This window comes from Camelus bactrianus, chromosome 21, assembly GCF_048773025.1.
Source record: "Camelus bactrianus isolate YW-2024 breed Bactrian camel chromosome 21, ASM4877302v1, whole genome shotgun sequence".
NCBI lineage: Eukaryota > Metazoa > Chordata > Mammalia > Artiodactyla > Camelidae > Camelus > Camelus bactrianus.
This window is the reverse complement of record NC_133559.1, coordinates 16,395,942-16,409,306: the sequence shown is the minus strand read 5'-3', so window position 1 is coordinate 16,409,306 and position 13,365 is coordinate 16,395,942. Positions and strand designations below refer to the sequence as shown.

General features: G+C 37.0%; 1 protein-coding gene across 4 annotated transcripts in view; it reads right to left on the bottom strand.

Annotated features, from left to right (window-relative positions):
* POU2F1 (POU class 2 homeobox 1) overlaps positions 1-13,365 on the bottom strand; it is a 146,791-nt gene that overhangs the window by 39,904 nt on the left and 93,522 nt on the right. For all 4 annotated transcript variants that reach the window (XM_074349755.1, XM_074349757.1, XM_045515856.2 and 1 more), the window contains 6 exons: positions 12,437-12,490; positions 10,483-10,602; positions 8,355-8,543; positions 6,598-6,724; positions 5,667-5,761; positions 166-339 (listed from right to left, as the gene is read on the bottom strand). In XM_074349755.1, the coding sequence (XP_074205856.1) occupies positions 166-339; positions 5,667-5,761; positions 6,598-6,724; positions 8,355-8,543; positions 10,483-10,602; positions 12,437-12,490 (759 nt within the window). The remainder of the gene's footprint in view (positions 1-165; positions 340-5,666; positions 5,762-6,597; positions 6,725-8,354; positions 8,544-10,482; positions 10,603-12,436; positions 12,491-13,365) is intronic.

Below are 13,365 nucleotides of genomic sequence, written 5' to 3'. Positions count from 1 at the left end.
CTACACTTATAAATGCAGAAAATGGCTTAAGAAAAAGTTACAGTCTAAAACTAAAAAACAAGGCTGAGTAACATATGGTTCCTTAGAAGACTCTTTGAACATGGAAAGCAAGTATTTGGACCTAGCCAAGGAGGGAAACCTAAGTTGAGGGTGGGTTCCTCCTACCTGAGTGAATCCAAGTTTGATTCGTCTTTGTTTGAAGGTCTTGGCAAACTGCTCAAGCTCCTCAAGGTCACTGGGCTCCTCCAAGCTGGGAGTATCAATTCGCTTTGGTGTTGACTGGCTCTGCGGAAGTGTCTGAATTGGGGTTGCTGCTATTGTGCGTGTTGGGGTTGCTGGCTGTTAGAGAAGGAACAGGATAAGAACAAATACACACAAGGATATTTAAGTTTATAACTGGAACGTGCTGCAAATAAACAACTTAAGGAAATGGCTGTATTCAAGAACTATGAAGACCACGTAACACTGTAGAAGGTACAACATAAGGCCGAGTGAGAAAAGCACAGAGTGATGTTATGTACACCAGAATTACAGTTAAAGGTTAAACATGTTAAGTCTATGGAAAAGTCTTGAATACACAAAACTGAAACCCATTATATTTGGGTTTTCAAATGGTCTGAACACATGCATCTTATGTCTTTTAATAAGTCTTTATTTTTAGGAATCTATTTTATAAATATGCCACTTCAATTATGTTTCAAAACAGCAGGAACCATATCTTTCTTGTTTACTATTATCATATCTCCAACTTGTAATACAATATTATAAAAAAATTATTATAACTATTTTAAGGGGGAAAAGTAAATCACCTACAGTTTAAATAACTTATGATAATAGGCTCATTTTTGAGTATTTGTTCAAGTTTTCTTCCATAGACCTACATGTTTTCTTTTTTATGTTGTTTTTAATTTGATGCACTGAATTTACCTGTACCTGTTTCTCACAAATTATAATTTTTAAACCTTCAATAACAAGGCATACATCCCGCAGGTCAGAATGATTTTTATAAGATGATTAAAACATTGAATGGGACCACAGGGCACAAAATCAAAGCAGTAAACTTTTTTATTTAATTGAAGTATGACTGACACTCAGAAAAGCTGTATATATTTATTGCCTACATCTTGATGAGCTTGAAGATAAGTAAACACCAGTGAATATATACTGTCACCATACACAGTGCCCTAAATTTACCCATGACTCTGGAAGTTATCTCCTTCCCTCAGATCTACATTCTTAACTTTAACTGTGATTATGGTAACATAATTTTATACTCTGCTTTTCTTACGTAACATTATGCTTTAATTTTTTTCCTATGGTTTTTTAGTCTTCATAATTATCATTTTCAAAGGCTGACTGAGAGGTAATATTATCATAATTTATTTAATAACTGCTCCATTATTAGACACTTTTTCATTTGTTTTCACTAACATAGGTAATACCACAATGAAAAACTTTGTGTATAGAGTTTGTTTTTTCATCTTTGTAATTAGTTCTTTGAGATAAATTCACAAAGGACTTTCTGTAATTGGATAAAGGGTACACCATAAAAACCATTTCATGGCTTCTGATACACATCATAATGTTGGTTCCCACTATACAATGCTCTCCACATGACTTGTGTTAGCAGTTTTTAAAAATGTTTTGCTAATTCAGGGAGTAAATGGTACTTCGTTGTTGCCTTAACTCATATTTCTCTTATAACTTAAAGCCAAAGTTTTTCCATGTGTCAATTATCTGTATTTCCGCTAATGTGAACTGAACTTACATCCATAACCCATTTATATGTTAATGATATCCTTATTCTCATCCTTATCCTTAAAGGGCTCATCAAATGTTACAGATTAAGCCTTTGCTCTATTGCTTCAAAAAGCTTTCCCGATCTGCTCTTTTCCATTTTTCTGTGTACATAAGTTTTAAATTATCGTTTGAGTAATTTTTTTCCCTTTCTAATATCTTCTGTTGCTTCAAATCTGAGAAAGCTTTGACTTATTTCTAACTTGGATAAAATTCCTTTTAATATTCTGTTAGCTTCTTCTATGTGTTTTTAAATATTTAATTATTTAACTCCATCTAAAGTTTACTTGGGAACATAAGGGTATAATCTATATTTTTTTAAAAAGAAAATATCAAATGTTCTTATTACACTAGCACAAGGCGACTCTATTTTATTCACAAGCCCTGAGTAGAACCCGCCCTTCTGCGTATTCACTAGTGGGAGATGCTGCCCCAACTCTGCAACAGAACTGCTCAGCTGACCCTTCCTGTGAACGGAACCAGGAGAGAGATTATAGGACAGGATTACAGATGAAGTCTACAGCTATGCGCTTTTTTCCTTGCAATTTAAATGGGTCACATACCCCTAACTTTGACAGCATTAGTAACATGCATTCTCCAACTGAACTAACTGGCCCTGAAAACTATAGAACAGGAATTCCAAAGGCCTACAATTGGGGCAGGCTCCTCTCCATCATCCTGCTTCAATGAAGACAACATAATTCATCTCTACGGCCTGCTGACATTGAGAAATTTTTAACCCAATCCTTCCGGAAGAGCCCCAAAGAGCAAGAGCCATATTAGACTCCTATGTGGTTGTGCACTTCCCTTTGAAACTGGTGTATAGGTAGAGGGGAGTCTCAACTATCAGACTGTTCCTTCATCTCCAGGCTTGAAGCAGCCCCATTCTCAATTAACAAAGGACTGAAAATAGCTTGGGTACCTTTCAGTGGGGTGGTTACACATAAGTTACCCCAACTCCAGAAACCTCAGGCTGGACTGTGCCAGATCTAGAAACAGTGGAGTAAAATTCAGTGAGCAGGAGTCAGGATGAAGCTACAACAGCACCGCAACTGTTTACAAAGCTTGAAGGGCCAGGAAGGACTGACTAGTATTGGCTTTTTTCCAATCTTATTTTTATGTTCAGCCTATTCACAATTAGATGCGCCATTTAAAAGTGTAGTTTGATGTGTTTTGACAACTATGTATAGTCATATAACTGCTACCACAATTGAGATACAGAAAATTTCCATCACCCCCAAAAGTTCCCTTGTGCCCTTTGCCATCAATTCCCACCCCCAGCAACCACTGAGACGATTTCTGTCTCCATAGTTTTGTCTGCTCTGAAATGCCATGTAAATTGAATCATACAGCACAGTCTTGTACGTTTGGCTTCTTTCACTTGGCGTAATACTTCTGAAATTCATACATGATACTGAATGTATCAGAAGTACATTTCCTTCTATTGCTGAGCAGCATTCCATCATATAGATGTGCCAAAATTTATGTTATCTATTTACCAGCTGATGGAAATTTAGGTTGTTTCCAGTTTGAGGAGATTATGAATAAAACTGCTATGAACATTCATACACAGGCCTTTGTGTGGACAGATGCATTCATTTCTAGGAGCAGAATTACTGAGTCATAAGGTACATGTATATTTAACTTTATAAGAAACTGCTGAACTATTTCCCAAAATGTACCAATTTACAACCCCACTAGCAATGTGTAGGAGCTGTGGTTGGTTTATATTCTCACCAACACTTGGAATTATCATGGTCTTTTTAATTTTGCCCATTCTAGTGGGTGTGTAGTGTGATATTTCATTTGTATTTTCCTGATGACTAGTAATTTTGAGCATCTTTTCATATGCTTAGGTATTTACATGCCTTCTTTGGTGAAGTATCTTCAAATATTTTGTACACATCCCCTTTTAAAAAAATTAGGTTGTCCTACTGAGTTGAATGAGTTCTTTATATATTCTGGATACAAGTCTTTTATCAGATATAAATTTTAAGAGTATTTTCTTCCACTCTGTGGCTTTCCTTTTTATTCTTTTAACAGAAGCTTTTAATTTTTACAAAATTAAATTTATCACTTTTTTTTTCCTTTTATGGTTAGTGCTTTTTGTGTCCCATTTAAGAAATCATTACCTTACCCAAGGACACAAAGATTTTCCTCTAAGTTTACTTCTAGAAGTTTAGGGCTGCAGCCCATTTCAGATTAATCTTTGTATATTGTGTGAAATAAAGAGTAAGGTTCATTTTTTTTTGTCTACAGATAGTCAATTGTTTCAGCACCATATGTTGATAAGGCTTTCCTTCTCCCACTGAAATCCTTCAGTACCTTTGTGGAAAATCAGTTGGCTCTATATGTGTGGGTCTACTGGACTTCTGTTCCATTTCTATTTGAATATACGCTGTTAGCACACTCTATTCATTACTGTAGCTTTATAATAATTCTTGACATCAGGTCATCCTTCAACTTTCTTACTTTCCAGAATTGTTTGGCTATTCTATGTCCTCTACAATTCTGTATAAATATTACAAACACCATGCAAATCACTACAAAGAAAGCCTATGGATATTAATTGGGACTGTGCTGAATTTATAGATCCATTTGGAGAGAACTCATATTTTAACAGCGGAAGTCTTCATGAACACATTATATCTCTCCATTTGTTTAGGTCTTCTTTAATTTCATTCAGCAAGATATTATAGTTTTCAATATATAGGTCTTATAAATGTGTTGTTAAATTTATCTCTAATTACTGTAAATATTTTTCATCTTAGTTTTAATTTCCAAATAAGTTATTAGTATATAGATTTTTGTATATTGACTTTGTATCCCACATACTTGGTAAACTCATTTATTAATTCCAGCAACTTTTTTGTAGATTCCTTTGGACTTTCTGCACTATTATGTTACCTACCAATTAAGACAGTTTTACTTCTCCCATCCTAATTTATATGTCTTTTATTTCTCTTCCTTGTCTTACTGCATTGATAGGACCTCAGTGCAATGTTGAATAACAGTGGTAACAGTGGCCATCCCTTGCCTTGTTCTTGATCTTAGGGGCTAAGTATTCAGTCTTTACGATGGTATTTTTGCAGATGCCTTTGAGCAGACTGGGCAAGTTACCTTCTTTTCCTAGAAGAGTTCTTAAACAGTTAGAAGAGTTCATAAACAGTTGTAGAATTTTGTCAAATCTAGTAATTTGTTAGTATTAAGTGATAACTTCCATGATTAAGGATAAAGAGAACCAGAGATGGAAGGGGGTTTCAGGAGCAGCTAGTTCAATTGCCTAATTTACAGATGAGGAAACAGAGGTGCAGAGAGGTGAAACGACATGCTCAAAGTCACAGCTAGATAAGAAACAGAATTAGGTCTAAATCTCTAAATGCCTGGACCTGTGCTTTTTTCCACAGTTAAACTTTGGTAGAAACGAGCTAAAGCAACATCTGAAAGTTGAAATGGAATAAAACACAGAGATCAGAGCTTCTTTGCAGCTTCTGAGATGGGGCAAAGGGCAGAGATGGGTTTTAACAGAGGCTCTAGGTGTCTATCTAGTTCAGGTGGTATTCTCTACCACCAAATATGGAGGGGGAGGATGGTCAGACAGCCAGAACTTAATACTCATTTGCCACTAACACAGTTATTCTTTATGAACATATAAGAAAATTGGGACGCCTTGAAGATTTTCAAAGACTACATCAATTTGGTAGCACTGCTTTATCAAGCTGACAAACTTAGCCTTGAATTTCTGGTGAGTTTTTGAAAACTATTTGGATTATTTTTATTAGGGGGTTGTGGTTTTAAATTAAACAAAGCCCAGAAGTCTCTCAAGACAACAGGATAAGAGAAAGCAACCCTCATGGAAGAAAACGGACCTGGGAGGTGAGGGTGATGCTTGGCTGCGACTGTAGGAGGTTGGCTTGGCTTTGCTGAGGTAGTTGTGTTAAAAGATTTTGCGCTTGCAGGAGACCTGTAAAACACAAACGTGTTATGTCAAACAGCAAAGATTACCTCAACTTCTTAAGCCAGAATCCATTAGAAACTGGCAGTAGGTGCTGGACCAGAGAATTGTCACGTTCATGAAAGGAGCAGGCTATCAGGTCCATTACGTGCAACAGGTATTTACATAACAAAAGATTTTGGACCAAAGGATCAAGAAGATAAAAAGGCTAAAGAACAGAAATGATGAGGAATCAGCAGAGATGCACTAATGTTCCTTGGGTTGAAGCCTTGATACCCTGACACTCTGCACTGATTCCATTAACCATCCCTACAAACATGACTGAACTTCATACAGAAGTTGCACAGCAATATTTACCACTAAAAGGCCTTGAAGATGTCTTTTATAAGTCATAAAATTCGCAGTTTCTAACATAACACCCTCTCCCTCTCAAACTTTAAAAGAAAACAAATGACTGTTAGAGGCATAGACTTTCAGTGCTCAGCCCACATTCTCTGAGCACATCCTCATGAAAAACGATCAAAACAGTAGAAGCAATTTATCCAATGTACGTTCAGCATGCTGAAGGATTTCATTTAGACTTTTGGCCAAACTCTTGGTTCCTCCCTAGTGATTAAACAGGGGAAAGGCAGTGAAAGATGACCTTCGATTATGAGGTATGCTTGACAGGAAAAAAAACAAAAACAAACAAAAAATTTTTGTCAACATGAATGCTGAGTTTAAAGTTAAATAAAATTTAATAAAAACACTGTTCTAATGGACAGTTTTTGGGTCAAAACGATAGCAGTCAGCATGTGTGTCACATAAGAGGACAACCTTGGTACCATGGACAAGGAGGCACTCACCCTGCTGGCCCTGGGGCGTCTGTGAGATGATAAACTGCGCTGGCTGCAGGTTGGTAGTCGGATGTACCAACACAAACTGTTGCAGGTTGAGATTCTGCTGTTGAAGCTGTTGCAGTTGTTGCAGATCCTGTTAAATTAGGATTAAAACATAGATTGGAGATTCTGAAACAAAGTCTTGCTTAATCTCAAGGTTCCCAGATGATGAACTCTGTCACCCAAACAAAGAAGAGTCAATAGTTTGCATTTCTGTGGACGCCCAGCCAGGATATGCTCTGGGTGTGTTCACAAAGTGTATAGAGAAACCAGGAGCCGCTACAAGGACCTGTTATTTACTGTGGGCATATACTGTGTTGTGACTGAATGCTAAACCTATTTTCGATAGTTATTTAAAATTCCCTTAGAACAAATGGTTATGGTCGTGTTTTTAACATGCAGAGACCAATATGGGTTTTAAAAATGAAGTGGGGAGGGGGAGGCTCAGTGGTAGAGTGCGTGTCTAACATGCATATGGTCCTGGGTTTGTTTCCCAGTATCTCCATTAAAGATAAAAAACAAACAAACAATAAAACACCTAATTACCTCCCCTCTAAAAAAAAATAATAATAATTTAAAAAAATCAAGTGAGAAACGAATATGCTGAGTTTTTAAATGTTTGAGTGAGTTTTCTCTTGGTAAATAAAAACAAACTACTATATGTCTGAATCTGCATCAATAAACTGAAAGATCTATAGTGATTCATGAAGTTCGGTTCCAGCCTATCTCACCTGAGAAATTAGTGTAAAAATTAAAAAAAATTTAGCTATACATATAAAAATCTGATCCACAACATATTAAACTTGCTTATACTGGCCTGGTGTTTTATAATTTTCAATGTGCTTTCATGTATATTATTTTATAAGAATAACATCAACAAAGGGTCTCACAGTTTAGGCCCTAAAAACATTTATCTGGTGATGAAGAAAGTGGTCAAAATAAAAATATTATCCTGATAAAGACTGTATGGAATAGTCATAAAGACTGGTCTGATGTCTATTTTGTACTCTTATAGTTAGTTGGTTCTTATTTAATGTTTAGTCAAACTCGACTACAATTTAAGTCCATTTCTGAGCCTTCTCTGGGGGAATAAAGACTATTATCTAGCACTAGACTCATAGTAATGCTTCATATATTTTACTGATATGACTACTTATACTTTTTTTCTCTCCTTAAGATAAAGGATTTCATTTGCCTTTCCTCTTTGGCAGTACTGTCTATACTTCTTAAATAAATTTTTATTATTTCTGGATACTTTGCCCTACAATGTGAAAATTAAAGCCAAACTACACCCTAATGCAGCTCTACGTAGAGCTAATCACCCTGAGCAGAGAGATGACTCGCAGTCTCTCTCACACGCGGGTGGCAGCGTTCACTGCGGAGCACATGAAAGAACCCATGCCTGCTGTAATTAGCTAATTAAAATAAACACAGTAATCCCCTGCTTCAGAAATATGCCAGCTAATTATTCAAGAATTGTCACTTAATATAAACAGTTATTCAAATAATCAGTTATGTGTTTGTAATACCAACTCAAATAAGCAAACAAATGTATTTTTTCCAGCTCAGTGATAAAGAAGGCTACACCACTTACCTCCCTGATCTGGAGCTCCTCGGGCCTTAAGGGCCCACGCTAACAATGAGAAAGTGAAGATTTGACACTGCAGGAAACCTGCCGTTTTATTCCTCCCCTCCTGCCCCCGCGACGGGAGCGCCCCGCTCACCTGTGCGATCTGTATGGGCTGGGACAGGGGTATCTGCGTCATGGGCGTGGCGGCGGAGGCTGAGATGGTGGCCCCGGCGGCGCTGTGCTGCTGGCTGGCCGAGTGCTGCTGCACGGCGGCGGCCAGCAGCTGTGCCTGTGCCTGCGCCTGCTGCAGCAACAGCTGCTGCTGGGCCGGCGTCAGAGTCAGCTGAACAAAACCAGGACAGACGGTCGGAAAGGGCTCAAGGAGAGGGGCCCCTAGCGCAAGCCAACTACTCTGAAGAAAGTAGCTCAAGTGGCATTAAACTTTGCTGCTTAACTCCACATGGTCAGCGTGAGGCTAAAACGTTCATCAGTGATCAAGCTGCCATTACTAGCAGAACATTTAAATTAAAATGGTGGTCCTCACTCTGGACTTAATCATTTAAGCTTGTCCAGGGCCCTAGGGTTCGGGTAAAAAAGTAATTAACTAGTAAGCAAGGAAAAAAAAGAATCAATGCTGACAGGATATGAAAGGAAATTTACACCCAACAGAACAGCAAGTGATTAGTCAGATGAATGAGAAACAAGGATGTTGGATCTGACCATGGAAAGAACTGATAAGGCCCAGCTGCTTCCCATTAGCATGAATCCCTGCCATATTCCATCATTTTCACTATGTCCTAAGAAATGACTAGACAATATGAAGTCCATTTGTTTCATTTCCAAGTCTCCCTACAGCCCCCTCCTCAACAGTCTTTTCTGTTATTGAAAGCATTTGGTCTCTGCAACTTTACGTCCCCTTTCCAACACATTATCTCTGTGAAACAGGTGGTGACAGCCACTCTCTTTACATGCAAATGAATCCTAAGACCCAGGTTTAATAGAAGTTCCAGCCACATGAACCTGGAATCCCAAGTGTCTCTTACTATTATAAACATTAGCTACCCAAAACAAAACCTAGACGGGAAAACAGGTAATGTATTTGGAGCAGATTTAAACTTGCTTTCATAATGTGACTTATTTCAAACACACTTTAAGTGGTAAGCGTGTTCTACCTTCTTTTTGGTGATGTGTTTTGATCAAATAAAGAAGTACATGCACAGTCACTTAGTGGCACAATCCTCTTTCAAAAAGGGTCCAATACAATTTGTGCATTAGAGACATAAGAACCAAATCATTCAAAAACCCAACAGCCTTCAAGATATATGTTTATAAATATTTTAAACAATATATAAACACATATTAATTTAATTTCTACTGATGGAACTTTGTAAACAATTTTGCAACAATTCTTAAAAGAGCCTTCCACTGCCAAAACATACTTAACTGAAATGAAGGAAATAAAAAATTTTGTGGGTTGATGCGATGTGAATTGAATAAAAAATAACTTTTCCTTATCACTCCCCTCAACCCCCAGCAAAAGATAATTTAATAGGCAAATTTTCAACATTGGAAAAATACTTCGAATGGTGACTAGGATCAAAGACTGCTGAAAAGCTAAAAGCTCAATATATTTGCATAGGCTGATTTACCACCAATAAAAAATAGATGACATTTATTGAATGTTATGACATGCTAAGCACTGTTCTATGAGTTTTATGTATATTATTACTCTTAATCTTTGTAACAATACTGTGAGATAGGTATTACTAACATCTCCATTTAACTGAAGGAAAACTGAAGCACAGGGAGATGAAGTAATTAGCCCATATACTTACTGGATACAAGACCAGAGGTTTCATTTTAGAACGCTATACAGTAACTTAAATAATGTTTTTCTTTTCTAGGTACTAATTCATTCTTTAATTTCTACTCTGCAGTGATGTCATAATCTCAAACTGACAGCTACAATTTCGTCAATGTAATGATCTCAACATGGGATCGTGACTTCACCATATGATGAAGCAACAGTTGAAACAGGTTTAAAAAAGTCAGTTTACCCAGAGCAACTGCAACAGTGAGAAAAAAAAAACAAACTGAAAACTTAAGGTAAAGACAGTTTCTTTTTCAGAGCTGCTTACAGTGTAGAAAGTTCGCTAAAGACATAATAGTGCCAGGCATAGCCACGTTACTATCTGCTACAGAAAATAGATCTAATCAGATATTGGCCAGTGGCAGTGCTGACACAGAGAAAGTTTACTGCGATTCTCTCAGTGAAAACTTACCCCAGTTATCTGTCCTCCAGCCAGCATAAGCTGGGTCTGGGGGATGGCTGCCTGCACTGAAGGCTGCTGGGAAGGCTGGCTTGGCTGCTGTGGGTCCCCCGATTCTTCATTAGATTTAGACTGAGGTGGGGTGGGGTGGGAAATAAAAGATTTCAAATAGTTGATTTTAAAAAATGCTCATAACTTCATATTTTAAGAATTATTTACAACACAGACTTATCTAATCGTTAAGTTTTATGGTTTCATCTTTTTCTTTCTTGAAAATCTTTGTATTTTCCTAATTTTACGTATTTTACATATTAAGTTTTTAGACTTTTTGTTCCAATACCAGCAAAGCTGAAATGATAATTTTTAAGAAGGAAGAACAATTTGGTCCTCCACAAGTCAACAAGGTTTTTCACAAACCCAAATCCTCAACTTTGGAAATAAGGAGTAAGGGGACAGCACATTTTCAAACTATCTTTACATTAGACCCTCCACCCCAGCATTCATGTATTTGATTACTTTACCTTCAGAACTTTTCATCTAATATTTTAAAGTACTGTAAATTTAGCATCTCCCATCAAGTAACACACAAGCTAAGAGGGAAAATGCTGCAGTCAAGAGGGAAAGAGAACATGTTCCTGAAAGGGGCACTGAGAGGAAATTTTATGGTAATTAAAACTGGTTATGCAGAGCATTAAAATTCTGCATAGATTTGCATATTTCCCACCACCTGTTTTGGGGACTGCAGCAAGGCTAATTAACATAAAGGCTCTGATTAATTCTGCCAGTCATTGAGAGATAATTACAGTGCAGGACTGTAAATATTCTGCACTGGAGATACAGCCTGTTTGCCAACATCTCTCTAAGGGATGAAAGTTTACCATGGCAACCAAGGCAATTTTCCACCTCTTCTCCCTCAGAAAGGAAGGTCACATTATCTCCTTTCCTTTTCTCTTCTTGTTTCCATGTGTTACTAGGTCCATATTCCACTGGGTTTCATGGAATGCTCAACCCAAGGTCTTTAGTCATTAGCAACACTGAAATCAACCTTCCAGAATACTGTTTATCCCTCTTGACTGTTAGTTACCTAAACACTATAATGAAAGGAAGCAGCAGGTTGATTGAAATATTATGGAGTAATGCATAATACTTAAACTTTACATGTCTCGTCATATGGTTCATAAAAGCAAAGCACCCAGATTTAAGTTTTGTCTTTAAAATGTTGACTGTTTGAAACCCATTAATGTCTATAAATAGGATTAATTGCAATCCTTAGAATCATAATATTTCAGAGCAGACAGGAACCCTGGCAATCTTCTAAACTTCCCCACTTAAACATACAGTTGTCCCTTGGTATCTATGAGGGATTAGTCCAGGGACCCCCTATGGACACCAAAATCTGGGGTTGCTCAAGTCCCTCATGGTCAGCCCTCTGCACCAGTAGATGCGGAACCTGGAGACAAGGAGGGCCGACTGTGTAAGAAAAAAAAATGAGCCCCAGGAGGTTAAGTGAGTTACTGAAGTTTATACAGTTCGTCAGTGGCACAATGAGAAATCAAACCTAAGACCTCTGTCTCTCATTCCATTGCTCTTTCCTCTACTAAAATGTTTCTCTAAGGCATGGAAAATAAGTAAGAAGACATTTGAAAACAAAGGGACATTTAAGGTGTTATTCAGCTTTGTGTTTAGGTATCTGTTATGGCTGTACAGCTTAGAAACATTTTTACTGAATTTATGTATAAAACTTTGAAAGTAGATTTTTGTTGTTCACTTTTGGACATTCACACCAGTATAATGTAAAACTGATTTTTCATTAATGACAATGAATCTTTATGAGATTCAGTAGTTAAAAAAGTAATACTTCTAAGTATGTCTATTATAAAACTATTGCATGCTCATTACAGAAAATTAGGAAAATATGGAGAAAATAAATTGATCCATAATCCCACAATCCCATGTCCCAGCTTACCTGTACATTTAAAGACTGAGCAGCAGCCTGTAAACTTGTTCCAGCGAGCTGGACCTGTAAGTAAAGTAATTGGGGACGTTTCTAGTCTAGCATTGTTGGCATCCATCATTAGATGTTGTCATCAACAGGCTCTACTAAGCATATGTCCCTGGGTGAGAACCAAGCATACAAAGAGATTGATTTTACGGAGTCAAAATTTTATGGACGAGCTCACAGTCCCTCCACCTCCCACTAGAAAATGCTGTTAAAATTTCTTTTCTGAAGATGTTTTCCCACACTGAAGCATCAGCAGGCATGCCATACTTGTGTGAGACATTCCTTATATAACACTGCTTCTTGTACTCACAGGATACTTAGATTCTAAAAACTTAATTCATCTTCCACATTGTGATAAAGAGCATGTAAGAACAGGGTAGTTACATACATTAGAATTATCTACTCATTGTAATTTCAAAATTTCCATGTAGATACGAGTAAAAATCTTACATACATGCACATCTGTATGGTCAAGCCCTTATAAGATATATCATCATAACTCAAACCACCTGCTAAAATAATCTGTCCTACAAACCACACAGAAATCCATCATAATAGTTAATACTCACATCTAACACATTTCAAAAAGTTCAAACCATGGTTATATTAAAATAAGGATCATCATGTGGCAACCATGATAATTATTAATTCAGGCAAATGTCATTAATGGATGCTCTAAATACTGGGTAGAATTTGAGGAATAACATGATATTTACATATTCTCAACTATCTCTCCATAGATACTTATTAATTACAAAGAGTAAAATAGCTGTGAAACCTGGAAGACAAGCGATCACCAGCTGAGTTACCAGTAATGATACATGTGCCTTCTATTACGATGCACTAAGAAGAATTACTTACGGTGTATTCCTCCCCAAAGTGTATAACTCAAT